General features: G+C 40.4%; 3 protein-coding genes across 5 annotated transcripts; all 3 read left to right on the forward strand.

Moving 5' to 3' along the window:
- The first annotated feature begins 2,227 nt into the window (after window positions 1-2,227).
- LOC105010162 (GTPase IMAP family member 9) lies at window positions 2,228-12,516 on the forward strand. Of its 2 annotated transcripts, none has more exons than XM_029122265.2 (4): window positions 2,228-2,395; window positions 9,160-9,252; window positions 9,408-10,160; window positions 10,302-12,516. In XM_029122265.2, the coding sequence occupies exons 2-4, from the start codon at window positions 9,222-9,224 to the stop codon at window positions 10,691-10,693; spliced, it is 1,176 nt and encodes a 391-aa protein (XP_028978098.2). In that variant the 5' UTR covers window positions 2,228-2,395; window positions 9,160-9,221; the 3' UTR covers window positions 10,694-12,516. The 2 variants fall into 2 exon arrangements, with proteins under 2 accessions (XP_028978098.2, XP_034150120.1); XM_034294229.1 differs by having other exon boundaries at window positions 9,408-10,181; window positions 10,302-12,513.
- A 156-nt stretch (window positions 12,517-12,672) lies between these two features.
- Window positions 12,673-14,933, forward strand: LOC117594926. The gene is made up of 7 exons (XM_034294491.1): window positions 12,673-13,165; window positions 13,342-13,460; window positions 13,571-13,616; window positions 13,743-13,844; window positions 13,982-14,314; window positions 14,479-14,885; window positions 14,927-14,933. The coding sequence occupies exons 1-7, from the start codon at window positions 13,109-13,111 to the stop codon at window positions 14,931-14,933; spliced, it is 1,071 nt and encodes a 356-aa protein (XP_034150382.1). The 5' UTR covers window positions 12,673-13,108.
- On the forward strand, window positions 14,841-17,258 carry LOC117594873. Of its 2 annotated transcripts, none has more exons than XM_034294228.1 (3): window positions 14,841-16,537; window positions 16,739-16,809; window positions 16,920-17,258. In XM_034294228.1, exons 1-3 carry the CDS (start codon window positions 14,977-14,979, stop codon window positions 16,968-16,970), a joined length of 1,683 nt encoding a protein of 560 aa, XP_034150119.1. In that variant the 5' UTR covers window positions 14,841-14,976; the 3' UTR covers window positions 16,971-17,258. The 2 variants fall into 2 exon arrangements, with proteins under 2 accessions (XP_034150119.1, XP_034150118.1); XM_034294227.1 differs by having other exon boundaries at window positions 16,931-17,258.
- Window positions 17,259-19,100: the final 1,842 nt, after the last annotated feature.

A 19,100-nucleotide genomic window follows, 5' to 3' on the forward strand; every position in this document is an offset into this window, starting at 1 on the left:
TGAAATGCAATTAAAAAAAGTTCATAATAAAGATGTTTCTTTGTCTTTGATTTGTTCAAATTGTGTTTTCCTGTTATGAACAAGAGCAAAGTAAATAGGCCAAGGCCTTGCATTATACCTTAGATATACAGTATGTCTGTATTTTGTGGATATAAATGACACTCAATGTCAAGACAAGTAATGTTTTAATGAGTAGAACCACTCTAACTAATGTATCTCTATGTAGAGTTGTGCTCATAAGTTTCCATACCCTGGCAGAAATTGTGAAATGTTTGCATTGATTTTGAAAATAGGACTGATCATGCAAAAAAGGCCCTGATCAAAACTTTACATACCCTTGAATGTTTGGCCTTGTTACAAACACACAATGTGACACACACAGGTGAAAATGGACATTAAAGGTGAATTTCCCACACCTGTGGCTTTTTAAATTGCAATTAAAAAGATACAGCCAGAAGAGGACTGGCCACCCCTCTGAGCATGGGTCCTCTCTAGATTTCTTCCTAAATTCTGGCCTTCTTAGGGAGTTTTTCAAGACCAAAATAGAGCTTTATGGTCACAACCATAAGCACTATGTTTGGAGAGGATTCAACAGGGCCTATAGTGAACAGAATACCATCCCCACTGTGAAGCATGGTGGTGGCTCACTGATGTTTTGGGGGTGTGTGAACCCTAAAGGCACAGGGAATCTTGACGGCAAGATGAATGCAGCATGTTATCAGAAAATAACTACTCCTGAACATTTCCTACAATACATTCACTGAGGCATATAGAATAGTTTTTTCTGTATGAGTCAATATGTATTTCATATACATTCATTTGCATTGCGGCCAATGGTATGGGCAGTGTAAAATGCAAGCAACAATTGCAAATACACAGTGCCCCTTGATTTTTTTGCATATAGTCACTCTATCCACTCTCCTGAACATTTCCTACAATACATTCACTGCGACGTAAAGAAATGTTTTTTCTTTATAGGGCAATATGTACAGTCTATTACAGTGTTTTACATTGGGGGCTAAAGAGGTAGTGAAAAATATTGTGTTGTTAGATGTAGAACACCATTCCCCAGGATCACATAGGTTTTTCTTACTCTACACACTCTCCTGAACATTTCCTACATTGCTTCCTGTGTGGAATATTCAATAGTTTATGAGCTATGAGGCAATATGTATTCCATCTTCTTCTCCCGCTTTATCCGGGGCCGGGTCGCGGGGGCAGCAGTCTAAGCAGGGATGCCCAGACTTCCCTCTCCCCAGACACTTCCTCTAGCTCTTCCGGGGGGACACCGAGGCGTTCCCAGGCCAGCCGGGAGACATAGTCCCTCCAGCGTGTCCTAGGTCTTCCCCGGGGTCTCTTCCCGGTGGGACGGGACCGGAACACCTTCCCAGGAAGGCGTTCCGGAGGCATCCGAAAAAGATGCCCAAGCCACCTCAGCTGACCCCTCTCGATGTGGAGGAGCAGCGGCTCTACTCTGAGCTCCTCCCGGGTGACCGAGCTTCTCACCCTATCTCTAAGGGATCGCCCGGCCACCCTGCAGAGAAAGCTCATTTCGGCCGCCTGTATCCGGGATCTTGTCCTTTCGGTCATGACCCAAAGCTCATGACCATAGGTGAGAGTAGGAACGTAGATTGACTGGTAAATCGAGAGCTTCGCCTTGCGGCTCAGCTCTTTCTTCACCACGACAGACCGATACATCGACTGCATTACTGCAGAAGCTGCACCGATCCGTCTGTCAATCTCCCGTTCCATCCTTCCCTCACTCGTGAACAAGACCCCTAGATACTTAAACTCCTCCACTTGAGGCAGGCACTCTCCACCAACCTGAAGTGGGCAAGCCACCCTTTTCCGACTGAGGACCATGGCCTCAGATTTGGAGGTACTGATTTTCATCCCCACCGCTTCACACTCGGCTGCAAACCGTCCCAGTGCATGCTGAAGGTCCTGGTTAGAAGGGGCCAACACGACAACATCATCTGCAAAGAGCAGAGACGAAATTGTGTGGTCCCCAAACCTGACACAATATGTATTCCATATTCAGTCATTAGTATTGTCTGCATTTGCCCTTGGAACGTGTTTTAATACCCACTTTTTATAGAAATTACTCTTAAATATGATCAAATATTGTTGTAAAACATTAATATATTTAATTTATGTCCGTTTTGAATTAATACGTTGGCCTCTTTTATTTTGAAATACGTATATGACGCAGCTGGATATACTTGCAAGTGGAAAAATGAAACCGAAATTACCTTTTTAGTCTTCGTAGATATATATGTCTTTGATATGAGGTTAACTGCGTAGTTCGTTAAATTTAAATTAAATATGTAAAAAGGGACAAACAAAGCAAAATGTAGTATTGACATTTTCTGTGTAAAGCTGACTAGAACGTCAGGTAAGTAGTCCTATAAACATTGTTTTACGATGTTGTTCAATTATGATTTTTTTGTCTATTATTCAGTGATATTTCAGTCTCACAGTCTTTATTGTTTTCATTAGGTTAGTTGTAATGTAGAATGATATAAAAGCCACGGTTTTCATATCAATAAGAATTATGTGCGTAGTGCCCGAGCTAATTACGGAAGTTGATACATACGTTTTTCATTGTAATGTAAGAACTTGCAACCGTTTATATATTTTTTGCGGGCATTGTAGGCAATTAGTTATTTTGGTACTACATTTACATCTACACAATTATTGTGGTAAGAGGCGTCGCAAGGATCACAATACAAATTCGGGGCTTAGACTCGTACTTATATCCCAATTTAGATACTTGGTGTTTGTCCTAACTGGACAGATTGATATCCCTGAAGTTTAACTGACTTGGTGTTATACTGTGATGATTATATGTTCCCTTAATTGTTTTAAGCAGTGTATAATAATAAATTGTGTCGGGCATTCATTCTTGCAATGGTATGCAAAATCATGATCCTTCTAAACAACTACTTCGATGAGGGTACAACCATTTAGAAATCAATTCTTTATTTATCAAACATTGGACACCTATTTGGAATTTCTTTTAGCACTTTGTCAACATTTATTTAGTGATCAATATGTCCAACCACTGAATCTACTGAGAGCTACTAAAACGAACACCAAAACTTAACATGAACTGTAAAAATTGTTGCAATTTATGCAAAAATGTATGGAAAGCTGGCAACCTACATGTTTCTCACCTTGACCTTCTTCGGGTATGGATACATTTTCTGTTCTGATCTCAACAAGTCTGTGCAAATTGAGTAGGCACCAATCAGAGGCAGCATTTTTATGTTGTCATCATGTACACTTATCAAAAAGTATTTTTAAGTATTTTTAAACTACAAAATACAAAACACTAAAGTATTTTGATATAAAATATGAAGCCATTTTCATCAACCCTATCAAGTACAAACTACAAAATACTATTTTGTATTTGAAATACGTATTTTGAAATACTGCACATCCCTGATTGGCATAATGCGTGATCGGAATTATAGATGAATAGATCAGAGGCAATGTTTTTATTATTATTTTTCTGGTCAATTTGAGATTAGCCCCGGACGCCCTGGCCTAACGACGCCACTGGTGGTAATTGGCCAAATGCTAAAAACTCAAGAATTCATAAATTTCAGGAAATATTTACGGTTAACGTGCACTTTGCCCAGTTCTTTCCATGTTGTGCTGTTGACTGAAAATTGGTGTTGTTTTATTTTTACATAATAATGTTTGTATGGTCTGTAATTTTTGGGTCTATGTTTTTATTCTGTATGTTTTACTGGTTCCATTACTTAGTTACACTGTACACATTACTTAGAAATTTTATCACTACTGATCTGTTAGCCTGAGGGTCATTCTTGGGCTCCGGTAATATTTCATTCCCTCTGAACATTGAAAGCATCACACCAACCAAACTCCGCCCATAAACATTTTGATTCCACCCATATGTGACACCATTAACCAGAAGGGACATCATTCAACAATGTTTAACAGCATGGTGCAGAAACAGGCAAGTTATTACTATTACTAATTATCATTGTTCTTTTATGTCTGTATTTCATTGTTTTTTTATTGTCTGTGGGGGGGGGGGGGGGGGGTCGTCGAATATAACAACTGAACCCTGTTACATTAAATTAAGATGGAAAATGAATACTTATCAAAATTAAACTTTAATTGATAAATATTGCATTCCATGTGGTGTCCTTTACCACATGAGGATTAGTGGCCATGTTGATCCAAACACAACCCCGTCACACTCAACCCTCTCACTCGTTTCATTGTGACAGGGTTGTCAACACGTGACAGGGTTGAATTGTTCACTTTATTTATGCATATTCAAAAAAGAAAATTTTAATTAATTATATTGTCTATATATTGATTATATTTCATTACATGAAATGTGCTTTAATGTGTTCCAAATGTTGTTTTTGTAAGAATATGGGGTGGCCTTGTGGTTGGAGATATCCAGAGCAACCTACAGAAAGTAAATGTGGTTAATAACGCTTTTTAGATGACCCAAGGAATGTAGGACATATAGATGTCCTATCCATTTCCAGATATCTAAGAGTTAGTGATGGCACCCACATCAGCAGCAGAAAGACAAAGGCAGTGTCGAGCACGTCGAAATGCTGACCCTTAATAATACCTTTAGAGAGAGTGTCAGAGAAGGAAAGAAAATGCAGGGAGAAAGAAATAGTTTGTGATTTAAGTGAGAGAGACCAGCGTCAGAAGCGAAAAGAGTTTAGGGCAGCATACAAATGAAGCAAGGAGAAGACAGGAGCACTGAATAACTTGAACACTCCTCGACAAAGTCCAGATCATGTCCCAGACCAGTCCCTGCAGCCAGGATCTTCAAGGTCAGGGAGATGAGCATTTAAGGGTTTAAATTGAGGAGTTGTAAATAAATGTAAATAACAGCAAGAGTAGTAGTGTTTTGTTAGGGACACACTGCAGCATTTTCATCCAAATTTAGAATATGTTTTCATATATTTTTAAAGCAATAATCCGCAATCTGTGCATGGGCGATACCCAGCCCGCTCTGGCTTTCTACCGCTGCTCCATGCACAAATAGTGGATTATGGCTGTAAATATGTTATTTTATTAATGTCAAATGAGCTTGGTTCATGTTTTGTACCCCATAAGAATAAAACAAAATATTTATAATTTTCATACGATGATGACTGGTCTGTCTATGAATTTGTAGGCGCTTGCCTAGGCCCTGATTGGCTCTCTTAAAAAACAAGCTTCCAATCTGCTTCCAAGCTCATAAATGAGCTTATTATTAGTTGCATTCTTGTAACTTCTAAGAATATGTATGATTTGAACCAAAATGGATGTATATACTACAGAGTTTATGGTTAAAGTGGCTTGATTGCTTTACTAAGTCACTGAATAATTAGTTGTTTTCTTGTAGGCAACGTGAGGAGGGGAAAGACCATCACAAAGACAAAGAGACAGGCTTCATGAGGAGATTAAACAGCTCCAGAAATCACTGGACAAGCAAAGGAGGCTAAAAGACCAATACAAAAAGAGATTCCAACGTTTCTAGAAGAACTCAGATTCTCCCTGGTCAAAAGTGAATGAGCTGAAACACTGTAAACTCCAGAATCAGGAAAACTTTATTTTACCATGAAAATATCAAAACCAAATATCTCTGTACTAGAAAAAAAGGAGAGACAAATATTTGCCAACGAGGAGGATAGTCAGTAAATGACAGAGATTTGCAGACCATACCCTAGGCTGTTCAAACAAACGCTTGATACATCTGGAGAGCAAAGGTCCAAGCAACTTTGACAGGAAACAGTATCCGGCACACCCATGCATTCAAGGGAAAGGACATTCTTTTTAAGAGATGATGTGAGCAGGATCACAACTGGAAGGAAACAAACAATCACAGTGCTGAAAGTACCAAAATGGTATCCTGTCCATTTTCCAGCAAGAAATCCATATATGGGGCGTGTGCTTTGTACAAAGAAAAGTATATCCCCCTCTCCAGTACATATGATGCTGTGGGCATCTACAGTAGGAGATCCTGACAGAGTTGCTCCACAACTACATTCACAAGTTCAAAAAAACACCTATTTAAAATAAAACATCTATACACCCACTGTCATGAGTTAAAAAAAAAAAGCCTTGATCCATGTACACTTTTCAGAGAACTACAGCTCCGGAAAAGATTAAGAGACCACTGCACCTTTTTCTTTCCTTTCCAAAAAAAGTCGAAAAGGAAGGTTTTGAGTGAGGAAGAGATGGGTTAAAATTAAAAGTTTCTGTTCCTCACTCAAAACTTTTGAGCGGTCCACTTTGGGGCCTCACACCAGAAGGCCACTCCACATACTGAGGTACTGTATGTTGGCCTACAGGAGCCCATAAGCTTCACCGCAGTCTCCCCCAACAGCCACAAAGGTCTTCCTGCTAAATGGAAACACCATGATCCAGTGCTAGACTACCTTCACACAATACATCCAGAAGTGTCGATCCTGCACTTATTTATTTAGTGATGGGCCTTGTACAGACAGTATAAGCAGAGAGGGAACTTCCTGCTTTTCACTACAGAATTGCACAAACGAGGATTCAATGTTGGCACATGGAACTTTTTTGAGTCAAGCCGTGGAAAACGGGGCTCCTGATGGTGTGGGGGGAACTTTGAAGAGAATGGCGGACAGGTTGGTAGCCAAAGGCAGTGAATTCAGAGATGCACAGGAGTTCTACACAGCCCCTTAATGAGACAAAACGTTCTTTGTGAAGAGTGCGAATGTTGAAGCAGCGATGGATACGATGCCCAGCCCAATAAAAGCAGTGCCTTCTACAATGGCATAACGCCAGGTCATCACCCCCAGCTCCAGGTGAGCGGATGTCTCGTCGGCTGCCTTTGTTCAACAAAGAAGGACCTGAAATGTACATGCTTTAACACCCAGCACTTGGGTTTCAGGCAGGAGGTCCTGGCTGCTGCGCAACAGCCAGCCAATGAGGGAAATCCACAGCCAGTGTAGATCTCCAGCTGTTCTTGGGAAGTGGTGTATGTTAAAACATGATGATGACCTTTACCCAGGCGTCATCCTCAACACGGATGGAACCAGTGTACAAGTGAAGTGTGGGCATCATGTTGGGCCAAACTGATTTTTCTGGCATTCTTGGGACGACATCCATTGGTACCAGTTTGGTGAAATCCTTGAGCTGATTCCTCTCCCACAGCGTGTGACACCCTGCCTTGTACAGGCTGGGAGAGAAATGGGGGCTAGACTCACATTGGCCCTCATTTATCATTCTTGCGTAGAAACGGGCGTATATGTTGGCGTAAGATTTAGCTTACACTCCTCTCACCGCCTGATTTATGAAGATGTGCGTACCTTTAAAATCCAGGTGTACGCAATACCTGCCCTTGATAAATTCCGCGGCTGAAAACGATCGTCATTAGAATAACACGCCCCTATTTTTTCAAGTCTCCGCTTCCCCCACGCCCTCATTTTACGCCATGGACACACGGAAGACGGCAAAAAAGAGAAACTTCTCTGACGTGGAGATTGAGACGATCATCAGGGAGGTAGAAATAAATACAATTGTTTCATTTGGCAGTTTAAAAAGCGGAATAAAAGATGATGATGTGATGTGGAGTACCATTCATTCACATTAATAATTGCATGACAATTTGAAATATTCGTCTTATTATTTCATGATATTTATTATTAATGACGTTTATTGTTATTTAGAAGAAGAATGTCGTTATTAATATTATTTCTATTATTATTTAAAAGAAGAAGAATGTCATTTTTATTATTTTGTCAGTCTGAATTATATTTTGGTCATTAAAAGCCTTTTATTACTGAACCCAGTCCGGGCGCAACTGCCGGGCCTAACCCTGAAACGTCATGTAAAGCGCACAGGCTCGCATCTGAAGGAATACATATAAATCAAATGCTTTGGTAAAGTCAAACAAATTAAACCTTGAAGTCCATTTTGCACAAAAATAAACACTGAAGTTTGTAATTATGTTAAATTTTTTTTACTGTGGGTCATAATATATCATATATTTTAGTTTGTCAGTGCGTTAGGATTTTTTTTTCTGCGCATTTCCGCACTAACTCAAAACGTGCGTACACCACCTCCTGAGCTGGCGGAGGATTTGAGAGTGCCGTACGCCAACGTCCATATTGATAAATCTCAAAGTCACCGTGGTTTTGGGTGTACGCCAGGTGTACGCTGGAAATTTGGTGTACGCACTTTTGATAAATGAGGGCCATTATGAATACTGCACATCATAGAGGTGTCACTTTGTTGCATTTCCTTCACAAACACCTGAACTACTCAACACACACACACACACAAAGATAGCCATGCTGACACTGCTGCAGTTACAGCTGTTCTGGTCTACATATGCTTGGAAAAAGTTTAGTTTACAATATTCTATATACATGTTGAGAAAGATGTCTCTATGTTGTGAGATGAGTTTGCTTAATAAAACCCAGATAATTATAAATATATCAAATGTCGTTATTAGATTTGTTGCATGCAATGAGATGTAAATCTTGGAGGGATTTTGATTTCAAAATGGAACCCAATGTGTCTCTTCAACCCCATTAGTATATTCAACCCAGTCACCCTAGTCTCAACCCTGACACATGACCGTTTGGTTTTGAAAATGTTTTAAGATAATAAAAAATTACAACAACAACAATTCTGAGCTCCGTCTGAAGATGATGAGATTTTAGCTCAAATTCAGAACTGAAAGCATATTTTTATAAGAATGAGGAGATCATTAACACACAATGTGTGTATTTCAGGCTTTAGTATAGCAATAATGATAGATTTGACCAACAATTTATATTTTTTGTGCCTGAATTGGTTCTGAGGAACACCTGAGCATTAGGTAAATGTTGATATTTATAATAAGTACCTTTTATAATCATATTCAGATAACTTCCATATCGTCTGTGACAGAGAAATGGTGTCCTTATCAAACAAAAATGAACAATAATAAATGGGCTTTCATGCCTGTGGTGGGAAAATATGGTTTATTAGAGGGTTAATATGTGCTTAACGTTGTGGGATGTTCAGAAAATGTATTTATTCTAGTAAAAAAAAGTATATTACTGGAGCCCAAGAATGACCCCTATAACAAGGAGGATGATGAAAATGATAATGTCATTATTTGCTAAAATACCTGTGTTCTACTTTGGTTAACAGCAAGAAATATACAACACTTCAGAGGAAATCCCAGAGAGCCGGCAAGTTTGTTTACCTGTGCAATGGCAAGTGAACGCACCCAGAAAATATACGGTAAACACATTTTGAATTTAGCTTACCAGGATGTTTAGCCTACATTACGTCATATTTTATGTTTTTATAATTAATTTAATTAAAAACGTTTTATTTCAAACACACTGCGTTATATGTTATGTATGTGACATGTATGGTATGTCTCTCTGATACAGGGAGTCCTCCCCAGTCCGAGCTTAGACTTGTGCTGCTTGGGAGAATAGGAGCTGGGAAGAGTACAGTTTTTAAAACCATTCTTGGCAGAGATAAATTCAGGAGTGAAGGAGTCACGTGTGTGAAGAAGCAGGGTGAGGTGGCTGGAAGGACAGTCATTATAGTGGACACCCCTGGCTGGGACTCTGTAAAACACACATCCAAGCACATCCAAGAAGAAATTAAGAATAGTGTGATCCTATGTCCTCCAGGACCCCATGCTCTCCTTCTTGTGGTGCCTATGGGCGACCAGCTCTCCTCCTCAGCCAGAAAGGCAATTCAGTATCATATAGAGCTGCTGTCAGTCAGGGCATGGAAGTACACCATGGTCTTGTTTGTTAGTGATGCTGAGGAGAAATGCACATACAATGAACAGAATCAGATGCTTGAGAGAGCTAACAGCATTCTAGTAAAATGTGGAGAAAGACACTTTCACTTTGAGGTTGGGAATTCTACTACCCAGGTTACTGAGCTCCTGAAAAAGATAGACGCCATGGTAGCGGAAAATTATGAAGATTTCTTTATCCCACAAGTCTACTATGAGCTTTTGGAGAGTAAAATACCAAGAGAAGTGACTGAGCTAATTAGAATGTCTGAGGACCGAGTGAGCAGACTGGAACAGAGATACAAAAGAGAGTTGAAGGAAAAGGATGAACAACTGAGCAAGTATAGAGAAGCAGAGAAGGCTACAGAAATGTTGAAGAGGACAGATAGCAGTAAGTTGCTTCCCCCTGACAGTAAGTATGACAACGACACTTAGAACCCTAGTATGCAAATAACCTGACCAGACCCGAATACATACAGTACGAGTCATCTGATGAATTAATGATGTCTGTGTGTTTGTTCAATGTTTTAAGTGAACACGGAGACCCAGGACAGAACAGGGATGCAGAAGGGTAAGACTGACCAGCAAACAGTGGCTCTACAGGCAATCAAGCAAGGATACAGAGAAGAAGCCCTGTCTGTGGTCCAGCACTATGTCAAACCACTAATGGTTATAATCACTTCAGTACTGGGAGCTCTCATCGGAGCAGTGGCTGGAGCTCAACACGGAACTCTGGGGGCGTGTGTTGGGATCCCTGTTGGCATTGTTGTGGCTGTTCTTGGGTCTTATGCTGTCCGTGGAGCCGCCACGGCTGCGAGGGATGTCCCCGGCACGGTCAGTGTCAAGGGACCTGCCGTCCAGAACAGAGATGAAGGAAAACCCTTCTACATCAGTTCTCCGAGTGGGTTTAATAAGGACCAGTGACACTTTGTTTCAAAATCTAAAAGGTTTTGTATGGACCAGTGACCCTTTCTTTGCTAAATGTCTCTTAATAACATAACGTGCAATTGTCTCATACTTGTTCACGTATCAAGAAGATTCAGGAAGTTGATGAATGGGGGACCCAGAAATGTGACCAATCTCAAATTCCTGTGGGCCACCAACCACAGGTTTTAACCGTGATTAAACTCTAATGTACAGGTACTGTTTACATCTACCAGTGGCTGTCCCACTACCTACAGTGACTATCTAAAGGTGAACTCATTACCCGTGGCTGTCCCACTTACAGTGACTATCTAAAGGTGAACTCATTACCTGTGAGTGACTCTGGATGAAAGTATCTAATAAACAACATAACATTTATGCTGTTCACAATGAAACAAGCCTTTTGGGTTCTGATGGGGTTCAATGTTGGACATTGAGGTGTCGTTGGGTGAATGCAGAATCTACTGTAGGTAGTGATGAATCAACTGCAAATTATCCCTGTAGGTGTAATTAATTGACTAGTAACATGGTGTTGTGTGGCTACTACCGAGATATTGTTGTGTAAATACTAATGAGATGGTGTTGTGGAAATGTTTTTTTCATGCTAGTAATATGCCTGAGTTTCTAGAAACTGAAACATTTAACAGATGCATTAATTCTTGTCATATACAATGTCTCTATTAGGGAAAGATAAGCTCATGAATCAATCTTTGACATCATTTATCATTTGAACATTTGAATTCTGCCTATAATCAAAGTTGCCTTCTGACACACAGTCCATCCTGTTGGCAGAACTTTTAAAGGAAGGTAGAGACATTGTTTAAACTGTCTAAACAGAACAGAACTCTGCAGTGGATATTTTGCCAATCTGAGGATTGACAACATTAACTTAAATGTTAGGTTTTTCCCTCCAGACATGGCATTAGACTGTACTTTTTCAACTTCAGTCCTAAAGGCTGAAACACTTCTGGGTTTCACCTTCTACTAATTCAGGCCGGGGATAGCGGCTCACTGCTACCGACTATAAGAACAAAAACTGGAAGTGTTTGGGGCCCTCCAGGATGGAATATGAATTACCCTGCATTATAAAACTGGGCTGGTGGAGTTCCACAATCTTCATTTTGGGTCCCCATGTCTGAAACTGAATACCACTGTTCTACAAGCATAGCTCAAGACACACCTGTTATTTTTGACAGCACATATTAGCCGAAATAAATGTAACGAACCTTGTCAACAACATACATTTAAATTAAATATTTTGAAGAAAGGAGAAGGGGGTTTTAGTGCCGTCACGAGAAGGGGGTTTTAGTTTTGCTACTGAGATGGTCTGTTTCACTACGAATCAACAACATGCTTTTAATAGAGCAGTGCATATTATGCTTTATTGCATTTTGGCACAGGTTATAAGTAACAAAAACATTACGGTTGTAAATGGTTGGTGTGATAATGGTTGAATGAAAGTAAATTGAAAGTGTAGCAAACAAATACAAACAATGGAACTTGACATGTTTTGAGGAGATACTGCTAAAAATGTTAAAATGTTTTACGATAATTGAAAATGAAATGCCATAATTAATTATTTAAAATAAAAACATAAAAAATAGACCACATCATTGCATTGAATGCATAGAAATATGTACTGTACTAGTTTAACTGGAGATAGTGCACTCATGAAATTGGAGTTGAACAGATAAAGTTAATAGAAATATTGTATTGAAGGAACTGGGACATATGTAACTACCCATCTTGCGTGGTCTGTTTTGGTGCTGATTAAATACAGGTTATGTGGTACAAGAATTATGAAGTTTGATAAGTTTGCCTCTTTGAAGAGTTTAAATCCATAGGAAACTAGACAAAATAGAAGTAGAATGGTTGGAATACACAAATAACTGACTAAACAAACAAAAAAAACAGTGTTTCATGATGATATGATGATATATTAATGGTTTACAATCAAGAGGAAAACAAAAGTAGTTATTTCCACTTATGTAAGTTAATATTTTAATGTTTACTGTTAAAATACAATGTTAAATGTGCTGGGCTTCTGTATTTCTGTCACTCGAAATATCTACGGTAGTCATGAAGAACGCACTACTTGAGATTACGTCAGCGCCGTCCTTCTACACTGACCGTATTTTATCAATGAGCGCCATCTAGCGGTTACGTCATAATCGCATCGTTAATGTCTATTGTTGCATCAATTATTACAATGACTAATTGGACCTCTTATTTGAGATACAATTTAATATTGCATTCATACTCATATTTCCACCGCTCGTGTTGCTTTTATTGATCGATTATATAGCTTTTCTTTGTGTATTATAGTGTTGTATTATAGTGTTGTTTTAGTTTTATTTTGTACAGAAAGTTTGTTGAACAGTTTTACTGGAGTACTGTTTACAACTTGGAGTAAATATGGACGACTCAATGTCCATCCAAAGATCTTGGGTAGAGAGTTACCTTGATGAGCAGGTAAGTTTGCCATTATCCAGTAGTGCTCATGTGACTAATGATCCATTTTGAAGGTCTCCTTCATTATTAAATTTATGCTCTGCTATAGCACAGCTGACAAAATCCATGTGTTGAAATGAGCTGTTTGTTAGCTCTCTGCTCACTGATTTCAGAGATAACGATTACCTGTTTTACAGAGAAAGTTCATCAGAGAGTTCCTGACTCTCCAGGAACAAGGTGTACTTCACCCATACCTCAGTGTCAATCACATGAGGAGATGGATCATCTCTGATACAAGGAAGGCCTTCCTGAAAAGGTGAGTGAGACCACAGTACAATATTATACTTAATAAATAGATCAGGCAAGACAGCACAGAGAGAGAACTGTACAAACGCAAGTGTCATGGATTTTCTTTTTATTGTGTAGATTTCAAGAAATGGCAGAAGGGACAGACATCCACCTCATTGAGCTGGTAAGAAACAGTAAATACAGTGATAGAAAGTACAAAATCACTGTACAAAACCAGTTGTGTACCTTTTGATAAAAGTGTAAACTTTGGGATGCAAATGTTCACGTCAAACTCCCCCTGTGTGTACAGATGTTGAAGGTAAAAGCTCACAATACACTTCTTGAGATCGAGCAGGGAGTTCGTAGAGAGCTGAGTGTTATCCAATGCCAACATCACCAGTCTTCAGTAGAGGTATAATACAGGACACCACTGTTACCATCCACACAGACGGTTTATGAACTTGTTATTATGAATAGGATTGTTATTACACCTGTAGTTCATAAGGAACTCTATCAACTAATGTCTCATTCATTTCATTCCATTCCAAGGCAACCATGGAGGGGCAGCAGCTCCTGACCAACAAGCCCAAGCCACTGGTTTCTTCCCATGAGCCTCTGGGGACTACAGCTGTGATGAGTGGTGATGTTGGAGGTGGTCTGTCAGACAAACAGGCCCAACCTGAGGTCAGGTCAGAGGAGATGCTCCAGGTGAAGCCCCTCTGCCAAACTGAGGTGGAGGTTCTGAGTAGCCTGGTTGACAATGCAACTCATGGAGAAGACCAGGAGATGAATGATGAGGTCCTTGTGGCAGAACCAATCACCACTGCCTTCTTATCCACAGCAGTGGATGTCAGAGAGGTCCAGGAGGGCCTGGTGGACAAGGTCAGTCTGAGTTTTATAGCAGTACTAGACCTCTGACATTTCGTTAACATTTACATTAAGACATGCTGTAAAAGACATGATATTGAGTGCTTTAAAGTGTAGTAAAATCCTTCAAGGTGTAAATAGAGCTAACGTTACCAAGCCCTTTTCTCTTCCACATTAAGGAGAAGACGGTTGAGGTTCTGGACCAGAGCATTTCTCCAAGGATCCAAAAGGCCCTCAGAGACATTGAGGCCATGGTGAACTCCAGAAGGAAGACCAAGGTTGTGCCAAAGCAGCTTGTGGTACTTGGTTCCAACATCAAGCACATCGTCACTCAGGTGCTGTTTCACTTATATCAACCAGCCTTTCAGGAAGAAGTCTGTTTGGAGACAGCTGCTATCGTGGACGACACCCAAGCTCTTCTGTGGTCTATTCCCTGGGTTCAAGTCACAGAGGAGGAGGAGCTGTCTAACTCCCAGTGCATTGATACCTCTGAGGTGACCAAGGCTGTCATTAACACCCTGGATAAGGTACTAGGCCCCAAACCACTGGTAGGAGCTCTGGGAATAGGCTCACAGATATTGAGCAGGTACATTGTTCATCTTGTTGGCCTGTCCATTGCTAAGACAGTACCTGACGTTTACGCTGCCAACCAAGAGGAGAGACATATTAGCCAGGATATGGTGAACATCTGTCCTCTACCTGCTAAATTTGTCATCAGTGGAGAATTATTAGGTGACTTTGTGGTGAAGTTTATGCTTCACCTTCACCCAATGAACAGACTCGGCTCCAAGCAGCTCAGCCAACAGGCTCTCCTCTTACTGGTGGTTAAAATGGCCTCAGTAGTATTTAATGTCTTGAGGAAGATCCCGGGTGTTTCTGTGGATGAACAGCTGTGTGCCCCCATCTGCAACATGAGACAGACGGTATTCCACATGCAAAGTGCCTTGGTCCATAAGTTTGGCACAACAATCCAAATCAAGCATATGGTGGCTAATAAGGATCCGCTAGTCATTTCCACAATACCCCAGGCTATATGTGAGGGAATCTTGACTGTATACAAGGGCATCTCTGTAACTCATCCACTTCAAGTCACTGGCCCACATCGTCCAATAGCCAAGAGCTATGAAAAGGCTATGGAGACAAAGTTGTTTGCAGTAACTTTACCCGAGGCCCTGAAAAAGACCATCTACCATCATTATGGGTCCCGGGTCGGGAAACTGCCACTTTTTCAGAAAGCATTTCCACCTCTGACTAGCCATGACAAGTTTGAATACATCCGGCATGTTACTCCGCCTCTCTCCTCCAAAAGAGACACAATCTGGGTCCATCCTAAATACTTCTTTGGGGATGACGATGAAGAGGAAGAGTCATCATATAACAAAGTGCCTAACAACCCTCTGGCTCTAAATGTCAGCAAGGCTGCTTTTTTAAACCAGTTTCCACTGACTGACATATTCCAGTCAAACACAACAGACTTCATTGACCGTAAAACAACCCCTAGGTATGTGCCAGTCATGGTCAATGTGCAAACAGGTGACTCTGTGGTGGCTAGTAGTAACCCATTTGATGTGGAAACACAACAGGATGAAGCATCAACTGGGCCTAAGCCTGACCCCAAACCAGTAAAACCCCAGAGAAAGAATTCGGAGAAGATCAAATCATACATCAAATCAGGACAGTATTTGAAAGACAAACGTCTTTATGAACAGGCCTTATATCGCTACAGTGGACAGGCTGTAAGAGACCAGGCTCTGAGAGAGGCAGAGAGAAACAAACCCAAGATTATTATTGTTCCTCTGGTTCTAGTCTGGAACGTCTTTAATTACGCATTCTTGACCACGCGATATGTGCCGTATGACAGTGGTCTTTGTAATGATATGGTTGATCACATCCACATCAAGATTCAGAAGGAGGCACTTAAGTACAAGGACCACAGAGTGTTCAAATCCACTCTGAAGAATCTTGAAGAGGATCCATTGATGATGAGCACCTTTGTCTTAAACTGCTGTCAGTCATTTGTAATTAAATACTGGAACATCGTCCAGGACCATATACGATCGAAAGAACAGCTGCACCCAGACAAACTGTCTCTGCTGGTTTGTGACCTCATGGTGGGGGAGATTATGACTCATCTGAGGCCTACCTTGACTTTCTCCAAAGACACTAAAGATGGGGACAACCGGCCGTACTGCATTAATGTCCCGGTCAAAAGAGATACCAGCTCTCCAGATGATGCAGGTAGAATAACATTGTTACTGTTGGTGTGTTACATTAATAACCAGGTCTAGTCTAATGGAAATAACACACAGGGCACAATGTTCTGTCATTAACAACTGTACCACAATATCCATTGTCAGTCACACAGCTATGTAACAGTCAGCTAAAGTTCATTAACTTCATTTCCGTATGTAATATTCTATTGTATGTTGTCATCACCAGACAAGACCAAGCTGGAGCTTCGCATTGAGAAAGCTAGGGCTGACCAAATGAAGGAACTTCTCGTCCCATCGGTAAGTTCCACTGTATTCTGTATCACATCATCCATAGATAATATCAGTCAGTTTGAATGTGCTCAGCCCTGCAGCTTGTTTTCTACAGTTTGTTTTACTCAGTACCTCTGTTTGTTGACAGGAACCCAAAGACCACTCATGGGCGGCTTGGATGGAAATGATGGAGGAGTATGAGCAGTTTCATAAGAAGAAATCCTGTTGGGACTGGTTCTGTGGACTGTTTGGCCGGAAGAAAAAGACCACGTTTGAAAAAAGAGTGGAAGATTTCGAAAAATACTGTCGCAGGAGCAATTAGAGTCCGACACACAAACAAACCAAATGAATTGATTCACACACATTCGACTTCCTCTGACATCAAACATACAAACCAAAATGATGTATATACAGTATTTACAGTTTACAGTTATTTACAGTTCAGCCTACCTCCAAACACACACAAACTAAATGAATTGAGACATAAAACATTTACAACTTAGACATCCTCCAAACCCAAACAAACCATAATACATTTTGTACACACACATTTTGAACATAAACTTCCCTGGACCAAACACAAACCAAATGAATTCATACAAACACATTTGCAACTTACACTTACTCCAAACCTAAAGAAACCAAATGGATTCAAATACACACGTTGCATCTTAAAGTTAGACTTCTTCTGACCACACACAATCCAACTGGATTCGCACAAACACATTTACAACTTTCCCTTTCTCCGACCACAAACTCCACACAAGTAACCTGACTAACATGTTTTATTATCCTTTGATGAAATGTACTCAAAGTCCCTACAGATTTCCAGACTGTGAGAAACATCTCAGCCATTTCTTCTGCTGCTATTAGAGAGAAATACATTGTGTCTCACTCTCTCTCTCTCCTTCTCTTCCTTTTCTCATTTTCTCTGTCTCTCTCCTTTCTCTTTCAAGGCTGCTGTAGGAGACTGGGGCTTTGTCTGAAAACATTATCAGCTGTCAAGCCAAAGTGCCCCTCCCTCTGTCCATGTTTGCTGGTTTCAGTTCTTCTCACAGCAATCTTTTCACTACATTGTTACATTGTATCTGCTACATCTTACAAGGAAGCGTTTTGTACTACAAAGAATATTATCCTGTATTTTGCAGGATTTATTCTTCTTTTATTGCACATCTTCCTCTTCTGAAATTAAAAAATGTTCATAATAGAGAAGTTTCTCTGTCTTTGATTTGTTCAAATGTTGTTTTCCTGTTATGAAAAAGAGCAAATAGGCCAAGTGCTTGCATTCTACTTTAGATATACAGTATGTCTGTATTTTTTGGATATACATGACACTCAATGTCAAGACAATAAATGTTTTATTGAGTAGAACCACTCTAACTAATGTATCTCTATGTAGAGTTGTGCTCACAAGTTTGCATACCTTGGCAGAAATTGTAAAATGTTGGCATTGATTTTGAAAATATGATTGATCACGCAAAAAATAGATTTTGTATTTAAGGATAGTGATCATATGAAGCCCTTTATTATCACATATTTGTTTGGCTCCTTTTTAAATCATAATGATAACAGAAATCACCCAAATGGCCCGGATTAAAAGTTTCCATACCCTTGAATGTTTGGCCTTGTTACAGACACACAAGGTGACACACAGGTGAAAATGGCAATTAAAGGTGAATATTCCACACCTGTGGCTTTTAAAATTGCAATTGCAGTTACTGTGCCAACACCACAAAAAAGCCCAGTTACAATATACCCATTTGGAGTGACGAGACCAAAATAGAGCTTTCTGGTCACAACCATAAGCACAACAAGGCCTAGGGTGAACAGAATACCATCCCCACTGTGAAGCACGGTGGTGGCTCACGGATGTTTTGGGGGTGTGTGAGCTCTAAAGGCACAGGGAATCTTGTGAAAATTGACGGCACGATGAATTCAGCATGTTATCAGAAAATACTAACAGAAAATGTGCATTCTTCTGCACGAAAGCTGCGCATGGGATGCTCTTGGATTTTGCAGCACAACAATTACCCTAAGCACAAGGCCAAGGTGACCCTCCAGTGGTTACAGCAGAAAAAGGTGAAGGTTCTGGAGTGGCCATCACAGTCTCCTGACCTTAATATCATAGAGCCACTCTGGGGAGATCTCAAATGTGTGGCTCATGCAAGACGACCAAAGACTTTGCATGACCTGGAGGCATTTTGCCAAGACGAATGGGCAGCCTTACCACCTGCAAGAATCCAGGGGCCTCCTAGACAACTGTTACAAGACTGCATGCTGTCATTGATGCTGAAGGGGGCAATACACAGCATTAAGAA

The sequence above is a fragment of the Esox lucius genome, chromosome 9, assembly GCF_011004845.1.
Source record: "Esox lucius isolate fEsoLuc1 chromosome 9, fEsoLuc1.pri, whole genome shotgun sequence".
In the NCBI taxonomy this organism is placed as follows: domain Eukaryota; kingdom Metazoa; phylum Chordata; class Actinopteri; order Esociformes; family Esocidae; genus Esox; species Esox lucius.

Coding starts and splice junctions, on each gene's coding strand:
- LOC105010162 (XM_034294229.1), top strand. CDS start 9,222: ATGGCAAGTGAACGCACCCAGAAAATATACG. Junction 9,253..9,407: donor ACGCACCCAGAAAATATACG/GTAAACACATTT, acceptor TCTCTGATACAG/GGAGTCCTCCCCAGTCCGAG. Junction 10,182..10,301: donor TAAGTTGCTTCCCCCTGACA/GTAAGTATGACA, acceptor CAATGTTTTAAG/TGAACACGGAGACCCAGGAC.
- LOC117594926 (XM_034294491.1), top strand. CDS start 13,109: ATGGACGACTCAATGTCCATCCAAAGATCTTGGGTAGAGAGTTACCTT. Junction 13,166..13,341: donor AGAGTTACCTTGATGAGCAG/GTAAGTTTGCCA, acceptor CCTGTTTTACAG/AGAAAGTTCATCAGAGAGTT. Junction 13,617..13,742: donor ACATCCACCTCATTGAGCTG/GTAAGAAACAGT, acceptor CTGTGTGTACAG/ATGTTGAAGGTAAAAGCTCA.
- LOC117594873 (XM_034294227.1), top strand. CDS start 14,977: ATGGTGAACATCTGTCCTCTACCTGCTAAATTTGTCATCAGTGGAGAA. Junction 16,538..16,738: donor CAGCTCTCCAGATGATGCAG/GTAGAATAACAT, acceptor TGTCATCACCAG/ACAAGACCAAGCTGGAGCTT. Junction 16,810..16,930: donor AGGAACTTCTCGTCCCATCG/GTAAGTTCCACT, acceptor GTTTGTTGACAG/GAACCCAAAGACCACTCATG.